Below are 13,429 nucleotides of genomic sequence, written 5' to 3' on the forward strand. Positions count from 1 at the left end.
AAAAAGACGAAACATATTAATGATAAAAAAAAGATATTGATGATAAAAAAATCGCTTACAGTTTCTCATTTACAACTTCCTAACGCTTGATAAAATGAATGAAACAAGGACGGGGGAGTTTAACCGAAAAAATGACCACGTTGTCCTTCACTATTTTGGACCGGAAAAATTATACATTTTAGCGGTTTTTATAGGAATTAAGTTAAATATTGAGTCGTACGCATTACACTCTCGATAGCACTTTGTTTAATGGTTTCAAGTTTCTTCTTTTTATGACCCCTCTATGGGGGCATTTAGATTTACCTCTGTTTGTCGGTCCGTGTGTGCGTTCTCAAGTTCTGTCACATGTTAGCATTTAAATTGCTTAAGCTAGGGTCTACAATTTTTACATGAATGTTGATACGCATTTAAAATGGTGCACCTAGGTTTCCCGTGTGGATTGGTTCAGTTTTACCAGAGTTTTTGCCCTTGACTCAGTTTCCAACTTGTGTTGCGCATAGCTCAAAAGTAATTTACTCAGAGTCATGTGTTTTACAGAAATGTTGGTGGTGTTAATTATGTGTTGATTTATGCAGTATTTGTAAATTTATTGCCCTTGAATTAGTAAAAATTGCAATTATGTCGTTCCTAGCCCCTAGTGTTTGACCTAGAGTCATGAAACTCTACAAAAATGTTGGTTAACATGTATTGTTGTGCACCTAGGGGTCTGCTTGTGGATTTATTCCGTAATTTAGTGTTATTGTCGTGGACTAAGTAAAAATGTCCAATTTTTAAATTGTGTCGCACGTTGTCAAAAAAGTTTTTGAACTGAAGTAATTAAACTTAACAGAAATATTGATGAGCATGTGCACTTGAGCACCTAGAGTTAAATCAGTATTTGTAGAGTTTTTGGGCTTGACTTGGTAAAAATTTGCTTGACTTTGTAAAGCAATTTCTTCTGGTGTTGCCTAAAATTAATTGTCCCGGAGTAATTAAACTTTACAGATATGTTGATCAGCATGTGTAGTTGCGCACATTGCAATTTGCGTATGGATAAGTTCAGTATTTGTAAAGATATTGCCCTTAGCCTAGAGTTATGGGAGACATTTATATAAAATGTGGTATAATTCCATATAAGATACTTATTTTAGTTCACTCTTTTATTATAATTTTTTTTGTTTGCTTGTAAACTTTTCATATTCTTATCTTGTAGTACGATTTTTATGAGTTTTCATTCATTTCATAATATTGTCTGTTTTGTGTATATGTATTTGTACTTGATGCATTTTTTCCAAATGCTGTATATAACGCATGCTGATTTCCGCTGATAAATAATCTATCTCCAACAATTGTTTCAGGTTTTGAAAACGTTTCATCAACTTATACATATGGGAGAGAACCTGAATAATTTAGGCAAGGATGAATTAGGTCGTTCTATCTTACATAAAGCGGTAGAAAGGAATTTTCTAAGCGTTGTAGAAAAGTTGCTCGACTATGATTTTGACCCGCTTTGTTACGATGATAACTTCCATATACCGCTTCATATAGCCATTGAAAAGGGATATGATGAAATGGCTGCACTTATTGTTAGTAAAATTGATAATTTTGTGTAAGTTTTAATATTTTCCTACTTGCTACTATTTCATTTGTCTACATATTTATTCAAGGTTTTGATTACCTAATGCGTTCCTGGATTGTTAAAGTGTTGACCTGGGTGCCGTTTTATCAACAATCATACCACCATGTTCATAAAACAGTCATGTAGAAATCGTAAGCTCGGTCGTAAGTTTCGGTCGTAAGATAAGATCGCAGTTACGGCGGTCTTTGTTGATAAAACGGTACCCTGTTGTCTTATACATTTTTTAAATAGTATACGTATGTTTAAATGAACGTTTAACTATTGCTTCTGGTAATAAAACTAAACATACTGAACTAAATTCTAATCATTTATATATACTTGAAAGATAAATACACTCTAATTTTAGGCATTACGTTTGTCTGTAGGGTAAACAAACTCAAATGAAATTGATATACGAATTGTTATGTGTGAATTCAAAAGTGGATTCTTACCTCTTTTACAAAGAAGAAAAAGCGTGTCTTCAATATGATGCTTTTTGGTTTTAGAGTCAGGCGGCTTTTTGGGGACGATGAATCGAAAGCAAACAAATTTCGGGGCAAAACAAATGTGTTTAAGAGAACATTACTCGAGCTTAATGAAGACTTGAGCCAATTTAAAACATTTAATGAAGGCACTGTGAAACCAATGTTTACAATAAATCAGTTGTTAGTAATTGATCTTAATGTAAGTATTAGTGATGGCAACAATGGTAGGTACATGTAATTAAGAATAAAAGACCGTCCAGAACCGTCCAGAAAATGCATCAAAATAGCATCTTGAATTGTGTTTTATGTATATGATGCTTTTTATTGTAAGTGCTTCATACAAGGTCAGTCACATAATTTACATTTATTACAGATGATTATGAAACATTTTTAACAACATAAATTCTAGATTGTTTATATAAATTATGTAATTTTCTCCCATTTTTGAAACTATATTATGATCAGTCTGCCTAGTTAAGCACGAGGTTTTATCAAGTTATGATTTATCATTAAATCAAATTTTAAATATGTAGAAAGAAGAAATGAATTTCATTTACAGCAAACACTGATGCAAGTGTTGGACAGTTTCCTGGAGGAACGTCGAAATGGCACATATAATGTCCATATCAAACTCCTAGATATTGATGATAACAAAAAAGAACCCACTCATGAAGATTTCGATTTCAAATGTCATACAGCTTTTCATTTCCTTGCATTTTTTGGCGAAAAAGTAAGCGTTTCTCCTATAATAATTGTGCATGAATGAACTACTTGGGCATGTGTTTCTGTCTTTAAATTAACATGGATCTCTTGTATGTGTTGCTCTGATAATTAGAATTGATCCAAATTTGCAAACATTCTGTAACATTTGAGAGATAATTAAGTGAAATTATGCCCATCTAAATGAAAATGGTAGATAGATGATTATATTATTGTATCCTTTTCTATTCTGTCCAAAGCATTGTAGATTAAGTCTGGTTTATTTTTGCCTCTCTTTTAAGCAGTCTGTTATATATTTTAGAAACTTTTCGTGCAAATGTTAGAAAAACATTGTATGTATAACAAAATTATTATTATTATTTTGAGGACGCTCTCAACCACCCTGCTGTACGGACGTGTGTTGATCACAAGTGGAAAACCTGGGGTCAGGCCCGTTTTTTGTAAGTCATCATTAAAGGTTTAAATTATGTATAAAACAATGTTTGTTTGTTTGTTTGTTTGATTGGGTTTTATGTCACACCGACGTTAGGTTATATGGCGACGTTCCAGCTTTACTGGTAGAGGAAGACCTCAGGTGCCCTTCCGTGATTTTTTTCAGGCACGAACAGACCATCCGTAAACTAGCTGAATCCAAAGTCTCAGTCAGGATTCGAACATAAGGCGGTGAGAGGCAAGTGGTTTGAAGTCAACGACCTTAACCACTCGGCCACAGACGCCCCAATAGAACAATGTAATATTATATTCAGTAACGTTTTTGAGGCAACTACATCTTGGATGCCAATGAAAAAAAATCTGATATTAAACCGAATGTTCTTTTTAGTTTTAATTTCATACATCTTGAGAACCCTATTGCTAAGAATGCTTATAATTTACTGTCGTTTGCTTTCACACATAATGGATTTCAAAGAAAAAGAAGAGAATTTATTTATTTCTTTCGTTTAATTACAGGCGATATTTCTTCATGTACTTGTTCAGCTTATTTTGCTGGACGTATTCTGCTGTGACAGGAGTTAGCGCCCCTGATATTCAAAATTACGACACGAGACTTCAACATTCCCGGGCTTTTTTTGAAGTCATTGCATACATATTTGCACTTGCAGTTTTGTTCACGGAAATTGTACAGATCGTCAGGTAGCATGATAAGTAACAAAAACTTTTAAAGAGTTAGATTCAAGATCAAGATTATTGATTATGCTGTTTTTGGGGTTTTTTTTGTAAATAGTTTTACAGTAAGTGAAAAATCACCATTCTGTTCATTAAGTAAGGAAAAGTGGTGCGGTAACACATTGCTCAACGTCATTTAATTATTCCTAGACTAGATTAAATGTTTCCACTTTTAGCTATATATTCCTCAGTCTGGCGAACGGAAACAAAGGTCATCATTAACCATTTATAAATGTCGTAGAACCGTAGAATTTAAATTTATAGATCCATAAAAATCACCTTTTTGCTTTTTTCCAGACACAAGCTGTCCTATTTCACGCAGGGTTTCAACATTTTGGAATTAACTTCTGCAGTACTACTAGTGATGGTTTTACCACTACGCTATATCAACGTTACAGTACACTGGTATTTTTATGCCATTGGATATTGTTTATGGGGAATGAGAATATTCAAGTATACCATAGTGTTTAAGTAACTATTTCTTTGTTATTGGTTTTTTTTTTGTTGTTTTTTTTTCTAAAATGTTTTGTTTGCACTGCTTAAGCTATGACAATAATCAGAAATTTAAAATATTATGTATGTACATGTACTTACATACTACATATCAATGGAACAGTCTTGACAAGCACTTGATTATTTCATAAAGAATTCCTCTCCCGTTTTTTTTTGTTGTTTTTTTTTAATTTGACATTAGGTAAAAGGAAATTAATTTCAAGACATTCTGGCAATCAGTCAGATAATTGAGGAAGCTGTCCGGCTAAGCCGAATGTTCTAACCTGGAGCTCGTTCATGCCTTAGAAGTGCTAAGTAACTTAGCTCTTCCTTTATCATTTACCATAAATGACGCCATATGACTGTGTCGATGTCACTTTAAAAATGACAAGAGTTGTCAGTAGGACAAAGTGCTTGACTATTCCATCTGCCTAATAATAAAACAAAAATCTAGCATATATAAGTAATAACAAGGAAGAAGATTTCATTCGAGAATATACATGACATAAATATGAGTTTTGATAACTGACCAAAGATTATTGACTGTTGACCTTAGTGCTTTATTTCATTTTGAATTCATGCTTGGGTTACATGCCTTGGAAAAATGATCTTCAATTGAAATTCCTTTAAGTTATTTTAAGTATTAAAAGGGCCATGATTCTGTTAAAATCCAAATTCAATACACAGTGATCCCTTATCAGTACAGATATCTATGTCACCACACATTATTTTAACAATACATGTATTTGTATTCTGTTAAACATATTTTTAGCCTTTGAATTTCTTTTTCATTATTTTGCATACTTTTGGTTATTTTTTAAGAACAATAACAAACTTAGGTACAAAAAGTTAAAAAGGTAAAACAAAAAGAGAAAAATGACGTTAGATTTTCTATGTAACGGGCCTTATTTACATTTGAATTTTGATGTACATAACGGCATGTGACTTTTATCTGTGAAGTAGTGATTTTCATTCTGCCAAGGGAAGTAATCAGTGTGAAGAGTTTGTTAAAACCCATGGGCCTGGGACAATGGTCTCCAATTTTGGTCTCAAATAAATGTCTTTAAAGGTTGATGAGATATGATGTGCCAGATTATGCATGTTGAACTTAAAACCAGTGTTACCCTGATACCCAGGATTACTGCTCTATTCTTCGAATGGCTAATTAAAAGAATTTTCCAATTAAGCTTAAAAGTCTGGTTAGACAATATGTTACTGCACTTCTACAGCTCTTAGAAATGTCTTGTAGTTATGTTTCAAACATTCAGTACATTTGCAGTCATTTTGTTTCTGTTTCAGTACAACAGGAATATATGGTGAGGTGATCAAGCGTATTATTGTTCAAGACTTTGTTCAATTCAGTATTCTGTTTGCGGTGGTAAATCTAATATTTTCTGGAACATTCATACTGATTCTGAAAGCAGACGACAACTTGAACGCTCACTCAGAGACGAGGTATGCATTTTTTCTACTGTTTTGTGATGGTGTTTTTACTCGATACTTTCTGGCAAAGAAATGTCTGATAATAATGTAAGGCTTCATTTGTCTCGCCATGAACTTAGATTTTTCCTACTATAACTTCTTTATTTTAAGGTATCTGTTTTTGCAAAACTATACTTTTGACAGTTAACAGGTATTTGAAATAAAGTATTCAAAGTAACACACTTTTTCCATAACATTTCAGCTCATTTCAAGGCACCATGTACGTAGGTTTGCGAACTTTAATAGAAGCATCCGCGATAGTCGAATACTCTGGAGCAGATGGATACAGGTATTATACTGGTGTATTTATTGAGAATATAGTAACATAGTAATATCCAATATCGTTATTCATATAAATGTGATGATCTAGTATCACTATTTGTGTCAAACTTTAGTGGTTGATATTGTATTTCATTTACATTATTACTTCAAATATTTGAGCCGTCCGTTTAGCTCAGTAAGTCGACCTGTATGTTGGGCTGTGAATCGGGCAACCCGAGTTCGATTCCGGGACGGTGCAGGTCACTTTCGTTAGGATCGTTAAATCATCTCAATCGCACTGTATATCTGCTCTGGCATGTAGAGAACTTTGTAAAGGCAAATACTATTGATTAAGTGCTTGACAGCCTCCCCAGGAACGATGTGCTTGCTGGACTGTGCTTTGGTAAATTCAATGTGGCTTACTGCCGTGATCCGGAGTGAAAACTACCACCAATTTAAAATACTTGCTAGTATCAGTATCTGTATATACATGTAATTCAAATTGGTAATCCTATAATTGCATTATTCTTGGACATTTCTCAAATTCTTAAGAGTATATGAAGAGTATAAAATTATCATACATCGTTATTCGTGGTACTGTATTGGTGCTTTCATATATGTTAGTATCGTAATAGTAACATTACTTTGTCATTCATGTAAAAGTGCCAGTAATATGACAACTTTTTTTGGAATTTTCGTTACAACTTTCTGAGTCTTATGATATGTTTTGTAATGATAAGTTATTAAAAAAACTTTTAATTCAAGTAATGCATATGTGGAACGTTTACTTCAATTCTACATTATCAACTTGTCGAGTTTTTCTGAAAGTACTTTTTGTTCTCTAGACTAAAATTATTTCTATTTACATACTAGCATCACTATTTGACTTTTACGACATAAATTACGACATGATTCAACAGTAACTGAATACATGCACTTATTTTTACAGGACGGCTGGAACCATTTTATTACTGGTGTACATGTTTTTCACAATTGTTGCTTTGCTCAATATATTAATTGCACAAGTGAGTGAAACTTACACAAGAACACATGGCGATTGTGTGAAGACAGTACGAGCAAATCGTGCATGGACCGTTGCACGTGCAGAAAGAAATGAATGGCATATTCTTCCATGCATACAAGTATGATAATTTTCTTACACATGCGTATATTTATTTCCGTATTTTCAGTGGAGAACTACTTTCTTCTAAAATTCAGCAAATACACAAACTTTCAGGGGAAGTTTTTCAAATTGTTATAAATGTGTATTTAAAATAGATATTACAAGTTCTTTCTGTAAATACAGGATATATTTTCATTGAGTGGCATGAAAATAAACATATGTCTTCCGTGGCCACCACCACACATCAACTATTCATTTTCATACCACTCAATGAAAATAAATCCTGTATTTATAGAAAACAACTTGAATATCCTCTGTTAATATTAGAATAGGAACATACATTTTATTTTAGACTTGTACATCGCCTTGCAAGAAGATAAATAAAACAATTATCACGTCACTTGGAAACACAAAATACAATATGATGCTTTTCAGGTAATAGAAATAAATTGTTTACAATAAGATTGTTAAGATATGTAATTACTGTACGTTTAGGATAATTATTTAGTGACGCGGCGGTCAAGTCCACTATAACGGTGTAGAATAGTAACCATATTGTGTTTATGCAGACTTGCTATATAAATTAAAATGAGCCGCGTCACAACAAAACCAACATAGTGCGTTTGCGACCAGCATGGATCCAGACCAGCCTGCGCATCCGCGCAGTCTGATCAGGATCCATGCTGTTCGCTTACCAACCCTATTACAAGTACAGAAACTGATAGCGAGTAGCATGGATTCTGATCAGACTGCGCGGATGCGCAGGCTGGTCTGGATCCATGCTCGTCGCAAACGCATTATGTTGGTTTTGTCATGACGCGGCTCAAATATCGACACATTAACCAACTGTCAGCAGAACGCTGTATGTTACGTTGTCTAGTTAAATATCAGTGTAAGACAGCCAGGTTCTGATAGCACTTTTTTCCCAAAAACATTTATGTATAATTATCATTCTAACACTATTCTAACACTATCGGATTTGTTTCTATATAAACAAAGAAGGTCCGAAGCGTGCATTATTCTACAACAATGCACTCGCCGTTCTTATTATCTCCCTGTGTATTTTCACATTGAGGGCGCCATTTTGTTTGAAAATCTGATAAATAAAAAACAATTTTGTGTCGAATTTTGTTGTGAAAATTATCTAGAATGAAAGAAAATGATCTAGCTAAGAAAATTAATCCGAACACCAATATCTTAAATTCAGTCGTTAACGCTGTACAGACGTTTAAAGTGTTGTTACGTGACGTCACAATGTAGCGCCAAACATCACGTGCAAAACAATCAAGTCAAGTATGCTATTTTAATGTCGCAAAGTCAAGTTTTACATTTATTTCACTTTTAATAATTTGTATTTCGCTTGAAAAATTAAAGAGCGAAATAAAATAAATAAACAAAGTTTTATCAACGTTTTCAAAATTCGTTATTCTCAAAATGTTTCTACACACGGTAGATTTAACGACAGTTTTTTTTTTCAACCCACTGGAACACTGTTTAAAGAACGTTTCCATTGGAAACTCTGAGGCGAAAACAAATTTAACCACAAAACATGAAGTCCAACTTTATAATAATAATTATATTTTTTCTTTAGTGTTCGAATGGAAATAGATATCAATTATCCGTGCATTATTGTATAATAATGCACGTTTTTCGTTCAAATGCTTTGTAATTATATTACTACGCATTTGAACTCAAACCGTGCATTATTCTACAACAATGCATCTATTACCTAAATAAAGTTAGAATATTTTGTATTTTTTCTTGTAAAGATTATAAGTGCTGTGTTATTGTTGTGGTGGAGCCTTATACGGAATGCATACATGTACATAAATTGTTTAAAGTATTTTTTATAGTTAAGTTTGCACGAAATACTCGTGCACTGCAAAAGTACTATGACTGCTGCATACTACACAATTACTAGAGTATCTAAATTGTCAGATATTATAATAAAACTGCCTTTGTAATCAAATTCATTTGTATCTAATGTAAAATTGAAAATAATAGGGGAAGAAAAAGAAACACAGTTAGACAACTTGTGAGGCTCGAACTCATGATAAAATTGAAGTTGTATGTCATCCTATTGACTTTACTAACTTTGCCATCAAGTCATTTTGTATTATATTCGATTCTTAAAAAACCCTATTTTACCTATTTAGACAAAGGTTGTAAACTTTTGTGTACACAAAAATGCAACTTCTGTCACATCAACATAGCTGCACTGTTAACATTTTCTCATACATAACAGTACTAGAAATTCTACTGGCAACCTCATATGATATTGTATACTATAGAGATTGTCTTTCTTAATAAATTGCTCAAACGTATGTTTAATATTTCTTCTTTATAAAGCGGCATTACTTGACAATTAGAGTTACCATTAACTGATATTATAATGTAGCCCATTACTGATAATAATGTCAAAACTTGTTTGTATACAATATTGCAGACTAACCGAGTCAAACATTATCTTGGCGTTATTAAACACGTCGATTTGGATGCCATTAAAAAGAAAGAAAGTACTCTCGTTGAGGAAATGTCAGAAAAGATTGTAAAAGTTGAAAAACAGCAAATAAAGAGCGGCCTAGAAATACACACAGTTAAAACGAGACTCCGCCATTCCACACAACGTATTGAGAGAAAAGTCAATCAGCTTTCACGACAAATGGAGAAGGTTTTACGACTCCTGAGGAGACGAAATATATAATACTTAGTAATTTTCCTGTCGTATCAATTTCGAAGTTGCATTATGACGTGTGGTAAATGCACGAGCTGTTTGTCAGCCTCTTTTCACCATGACATGTCGTGAATATAAGTATATTCCTATTTCGAATCATTCTACAATGACACCTTCTACGGAAAAAAATTTGCTTTAGAAACTTTTACCGTTTATTATGCTAATGTGTTTATATAATACATATTACAAACATCCGTTCTTAACCTGTGATATTTTATGTAATATATTTGAATTAAATATCATTTTACTATTGAAATTTTATACTTTTGTATACATAGAATGTTCTGTCTTTCTTATTTATATAAAGTTTTAAGAAATGAAGTTATGTGAATTGGAAAAAAAAACAATAAATTTAAGATAATCAAAATATCATTGGTTAGAAAGTATTTGCCTTTTATGTGCGAGGCGTCTGTGGCCGAGTAGTTAAGGTCTTTGACTTCAAACTACTTGCCCTTTACCGCTGTGGGTTCGAATCCCGCCAGAAACTTTGGATTCTTTCATGTGAGGCAGCTAACCAGCTTACTTACGGAATGTCGGTTATTCTTCCCAGTTGGCTCTTTGTGCCTGAGATCTTCCTCCGCCAGTAAAGCTGGAAAGTCGCCATTAGACCTCTGAAATAAATCTTATGTAATCATGTATTTTCCGAGTCTATTATACGAATATTTTATTGATCATAATTTACAACTATCTTTTTAGAGCAAAATTTGTTGTTTGTCATGAATGTTTGAGTATAACAATGTTTCATTTAACTTTTCACTATGAGTTTATAAATGTCTTTGTAGTAGATTAGATTGTATAGAAGTATAATATATTGCCTGCCAGAAGAGCCATTTGACGAAAAACTCTAATCAGTTCACCTAAGAATTTGTACTACTTTTTATCAAAGTTGTTATACTATGGTTAATTGAATTGTGGTCTGTATACCATATTTGATTGATTATGTCATATTATCATTATACACTGTGTATGTTCAAAGAGCTTCTTTGTTATGATATAATCTACTATATTATAATCCGAGCACGATAAACAGAAATGTCTTCATATTTATTTATAGTACGGAACAGTCCATTTTAAAACAATACTTGTATAGGTAAATGAAATGTTGCATGCCCTGGTTGTTTGAACTTTTGACTGATAATTGTAAAATGATGATTAAATGTCGCAATAGCACAATCGGTAGAGCACTAGCTCTAAAGGACAGACGGCTAACGAGCTTCAAAAATGTTTTATGTTGGGTTTTCTCCTCCGGTATTATTCATATAAGAAACTACATTATCATAATGCGTTTTTTTATTTAATCAACTTTTTATTATTGTACTTAATCAAAATATCCTCATCTCATTTTCCCCCTATCTCATTTTCGTTTTCTTTTTTTATTCATTTCTTATTATAAATGTATGAACTATTTTTTTTTTTAAAAAGGAGAGACAAAAATACAATATCTTTAAGTTCACATGCGTTATCATATACAAGTCTCGGCAGTAAACAGTAAAATAAAAACTTAAGAAAAAAATTGAAACAGTTTTCAGGTTTCGAACCCACTAGCTGAATTCAATTTCAGATTTATATCTCACTGTGCTATAGAGTCAAACGAACATAACAATTCGTAAGATATAATGCGTATAAGTTTAATAGTAATAATTTTGTTTATCACTTGCAGTTTAACTATGTTTACTTGCGTTAATCTTTTAATGGACTGTGCTTGTGTTTTTAGAACTGACGAAAGTTCTGCATATCGTGCTCGGATTAAATTTACCAAATGTATTTATGTTTATTGTATGGTATCTGCTGATCAGCTCTTCCCAAATTTTATTTAGGGGATAACAGCTTTTAAACCATTTAATTGTTGTTGTTTTTTTTCTCTTACCCCATATCGTCTTATTCCAGTTTTTAGACCAGGTCAAAATCAGCGGCGGCCACACAAACATTTCCAACTTTTGATGCATGTATATGTAATTTTTGTATAATTCATATTTTCTTGGTTTAGTATATATCAGATTGCTGCTTCTGATATATGCTCAGGCAGCATGTTTTGGTCTCTGGGCCATTCATGCTACTGAAACAATTTGTATTAATGTCATTTTTTAAAAACATTGCCCCTGTCAAGCAAATTAATTAGCATTAAACAAAGAGCCAGCCATGGATGAATTCTGAAACTTTCGACTTTTTACACCACTGTTACAGCTAAGCTTGTTGAAAAATTACCCGCTGGTATACACAGGTATTGTAAAGCTTTTTTTAATAAATTTTATCCTGACAAAGGGGTTATATTTTCTTTTTCACTAGTAACAGAAAACAAACATTTTAAAATAAAGCCACAGGTCTTGATGATATTCCAAGAGGGCATCCATTACAGCAAGTCCTTTAACACATGTTCTTAACTTATATTTTATGACTACTTACGTTTGATGATACATTTTGGCATGAGTTATGCATGAATATGTTTTTTAGAAAATAATGCTTATATAACTTTCTAGATAAATATGTCTAAACTATTAGGGTAGATCCTGAGAGTAACTTATATACGTATCAAAAAACACAAATACTTAACTGTCTTTGATATAAATCTTTTGTTTTATTTTTCATATAATAGGATTGAATATAGTCTATTGTGTATTGTATATGATAATACCAACATAATACTAAGCATTTGTGATAAATTGAATGTGATACTATTCTTTGTAATATTTTCTGTGATATTAAGTATTATCATTGCCTCTATATGTCATGCCACCAACACTTAGGGACCGCAATGGAAATGAGGATATACCCTAGTTTGTGTTATCTCTGGTGTTGGTGTGCATGTCATGGCTTTTGTGCTCATGTTTGTGTTATGTAATGTCTGTCTCCATGTGTTATTTTACCGTGTATGTACATCATGCCAAAATATATATCTCATCTTATCTTAACATGACTGATCCATTATTTGCATTCTTGTTTTAATTTTGATTATTCGGTTAAGTATACATAAAATGCATTTCTAGCATGTTGCATTATAGTGTCATATTTGCTTGTGTTGTGATATTTGCTTGTATTGTGATATTTGCTTGTGTTGTGATATTTGCTTGTGTTGTGATATTTGCATATTTGCTTGTAATCAATTGTTATTTTATCCACAAGTGCTTATTTTTATTAATATTTATTTTATAACTTTTATCATAGATGAATAATTGATTCTCTTAATTTAATTTTTATACAGTTTGTTTGCCTGTTGAACGATAGTCTGTTATGTCGGAAAATTAATAAATTAAACGAGACTCACCTGGAAGTTGAAGTTAAATCATTATTTTACTGCTACTGGACCACAGGGTTCTATGAAATGAACATATGATCTTATCAGGTGACCAAACAGACATTCAGAGCATACATAA

At 32.4% G+C, this 13,429-nt stretch overlaps 1 protein-coding gene across 8 annotated transcripts in view; it reads left to right on the forward strand.

Annotated features, from left to right (window-relative positions):
* The window catches only part of LOC132738299 (uncharacterized), a 90,199-nt gene extending 78,729 nt beyond the window's left edge, over positions 1–11,470 (forward strand). For 7 of the 8 annotated variants that reach the window (XM_060725769.1, XM_060725772.1, XM_060725773.1 and 4 more), the window contains 10 exons: positions 1,338–1,588; positions 2,104–2,281; positions 2,642–2,812; positions 3,169–3,242; positions 3,751–3,933; positions 4,264–4,437; positions 5,758–5,913; positions 6,143–6,229; positions 7,151–7,343; positions 9,771–11,470. In XM_060725769.1, the coding sequence (XP_060581752.1) occupies positions 1,338–1,588; positions 2,104–2,281; positions 2,642–2,812; positions 3,169–3,242; positions 3,751–3,933; positions 4,264–4,437; positions 5,758–5,913; positions 6,143–6,229; positions 7,151–7,343; positions 9,771–10,028 (1,725 nt within the window). In that variant the 3' untranslated portion in view covers positions 10,029–11,470. Of the gene's footprint in view, positions 1–1,337; positions 1,589–2,103; positions 2,282–2,641; positions 2,813–3,168; positions 3,243–3,750; positions 3,934–4,263; positions 4,438–5,757; positions 5,914–6,142; positions 6,230–7,150; positions 7,344–7,676; positions 7,760–9,770 lie in introns of all 8 variants that reach the window. The other variant, XM_060725774.1, reaches the window with a different exon arrangement.
* The last annotated feature ends 1,959 nt before the right edge of the window (positions 11,471–13,429 follow it).

This window comes from Ruditapes philippinarum, unplaced genomic scaffold, assembly GCF_026571515.1.
Source record: "Ruditapes philippinarum isolate M1 unplaced genomic scaffold, ASM2657151v2 ctg609_1_1_1_1, whole genome shotgun sequence".
NCBI classification, from domain to species: Eukaryota; Metazoa; Mollusca; class Bivalvia; order Venerida; family Veneridae; genus Ruditapes; species Ruditapes philippinarum.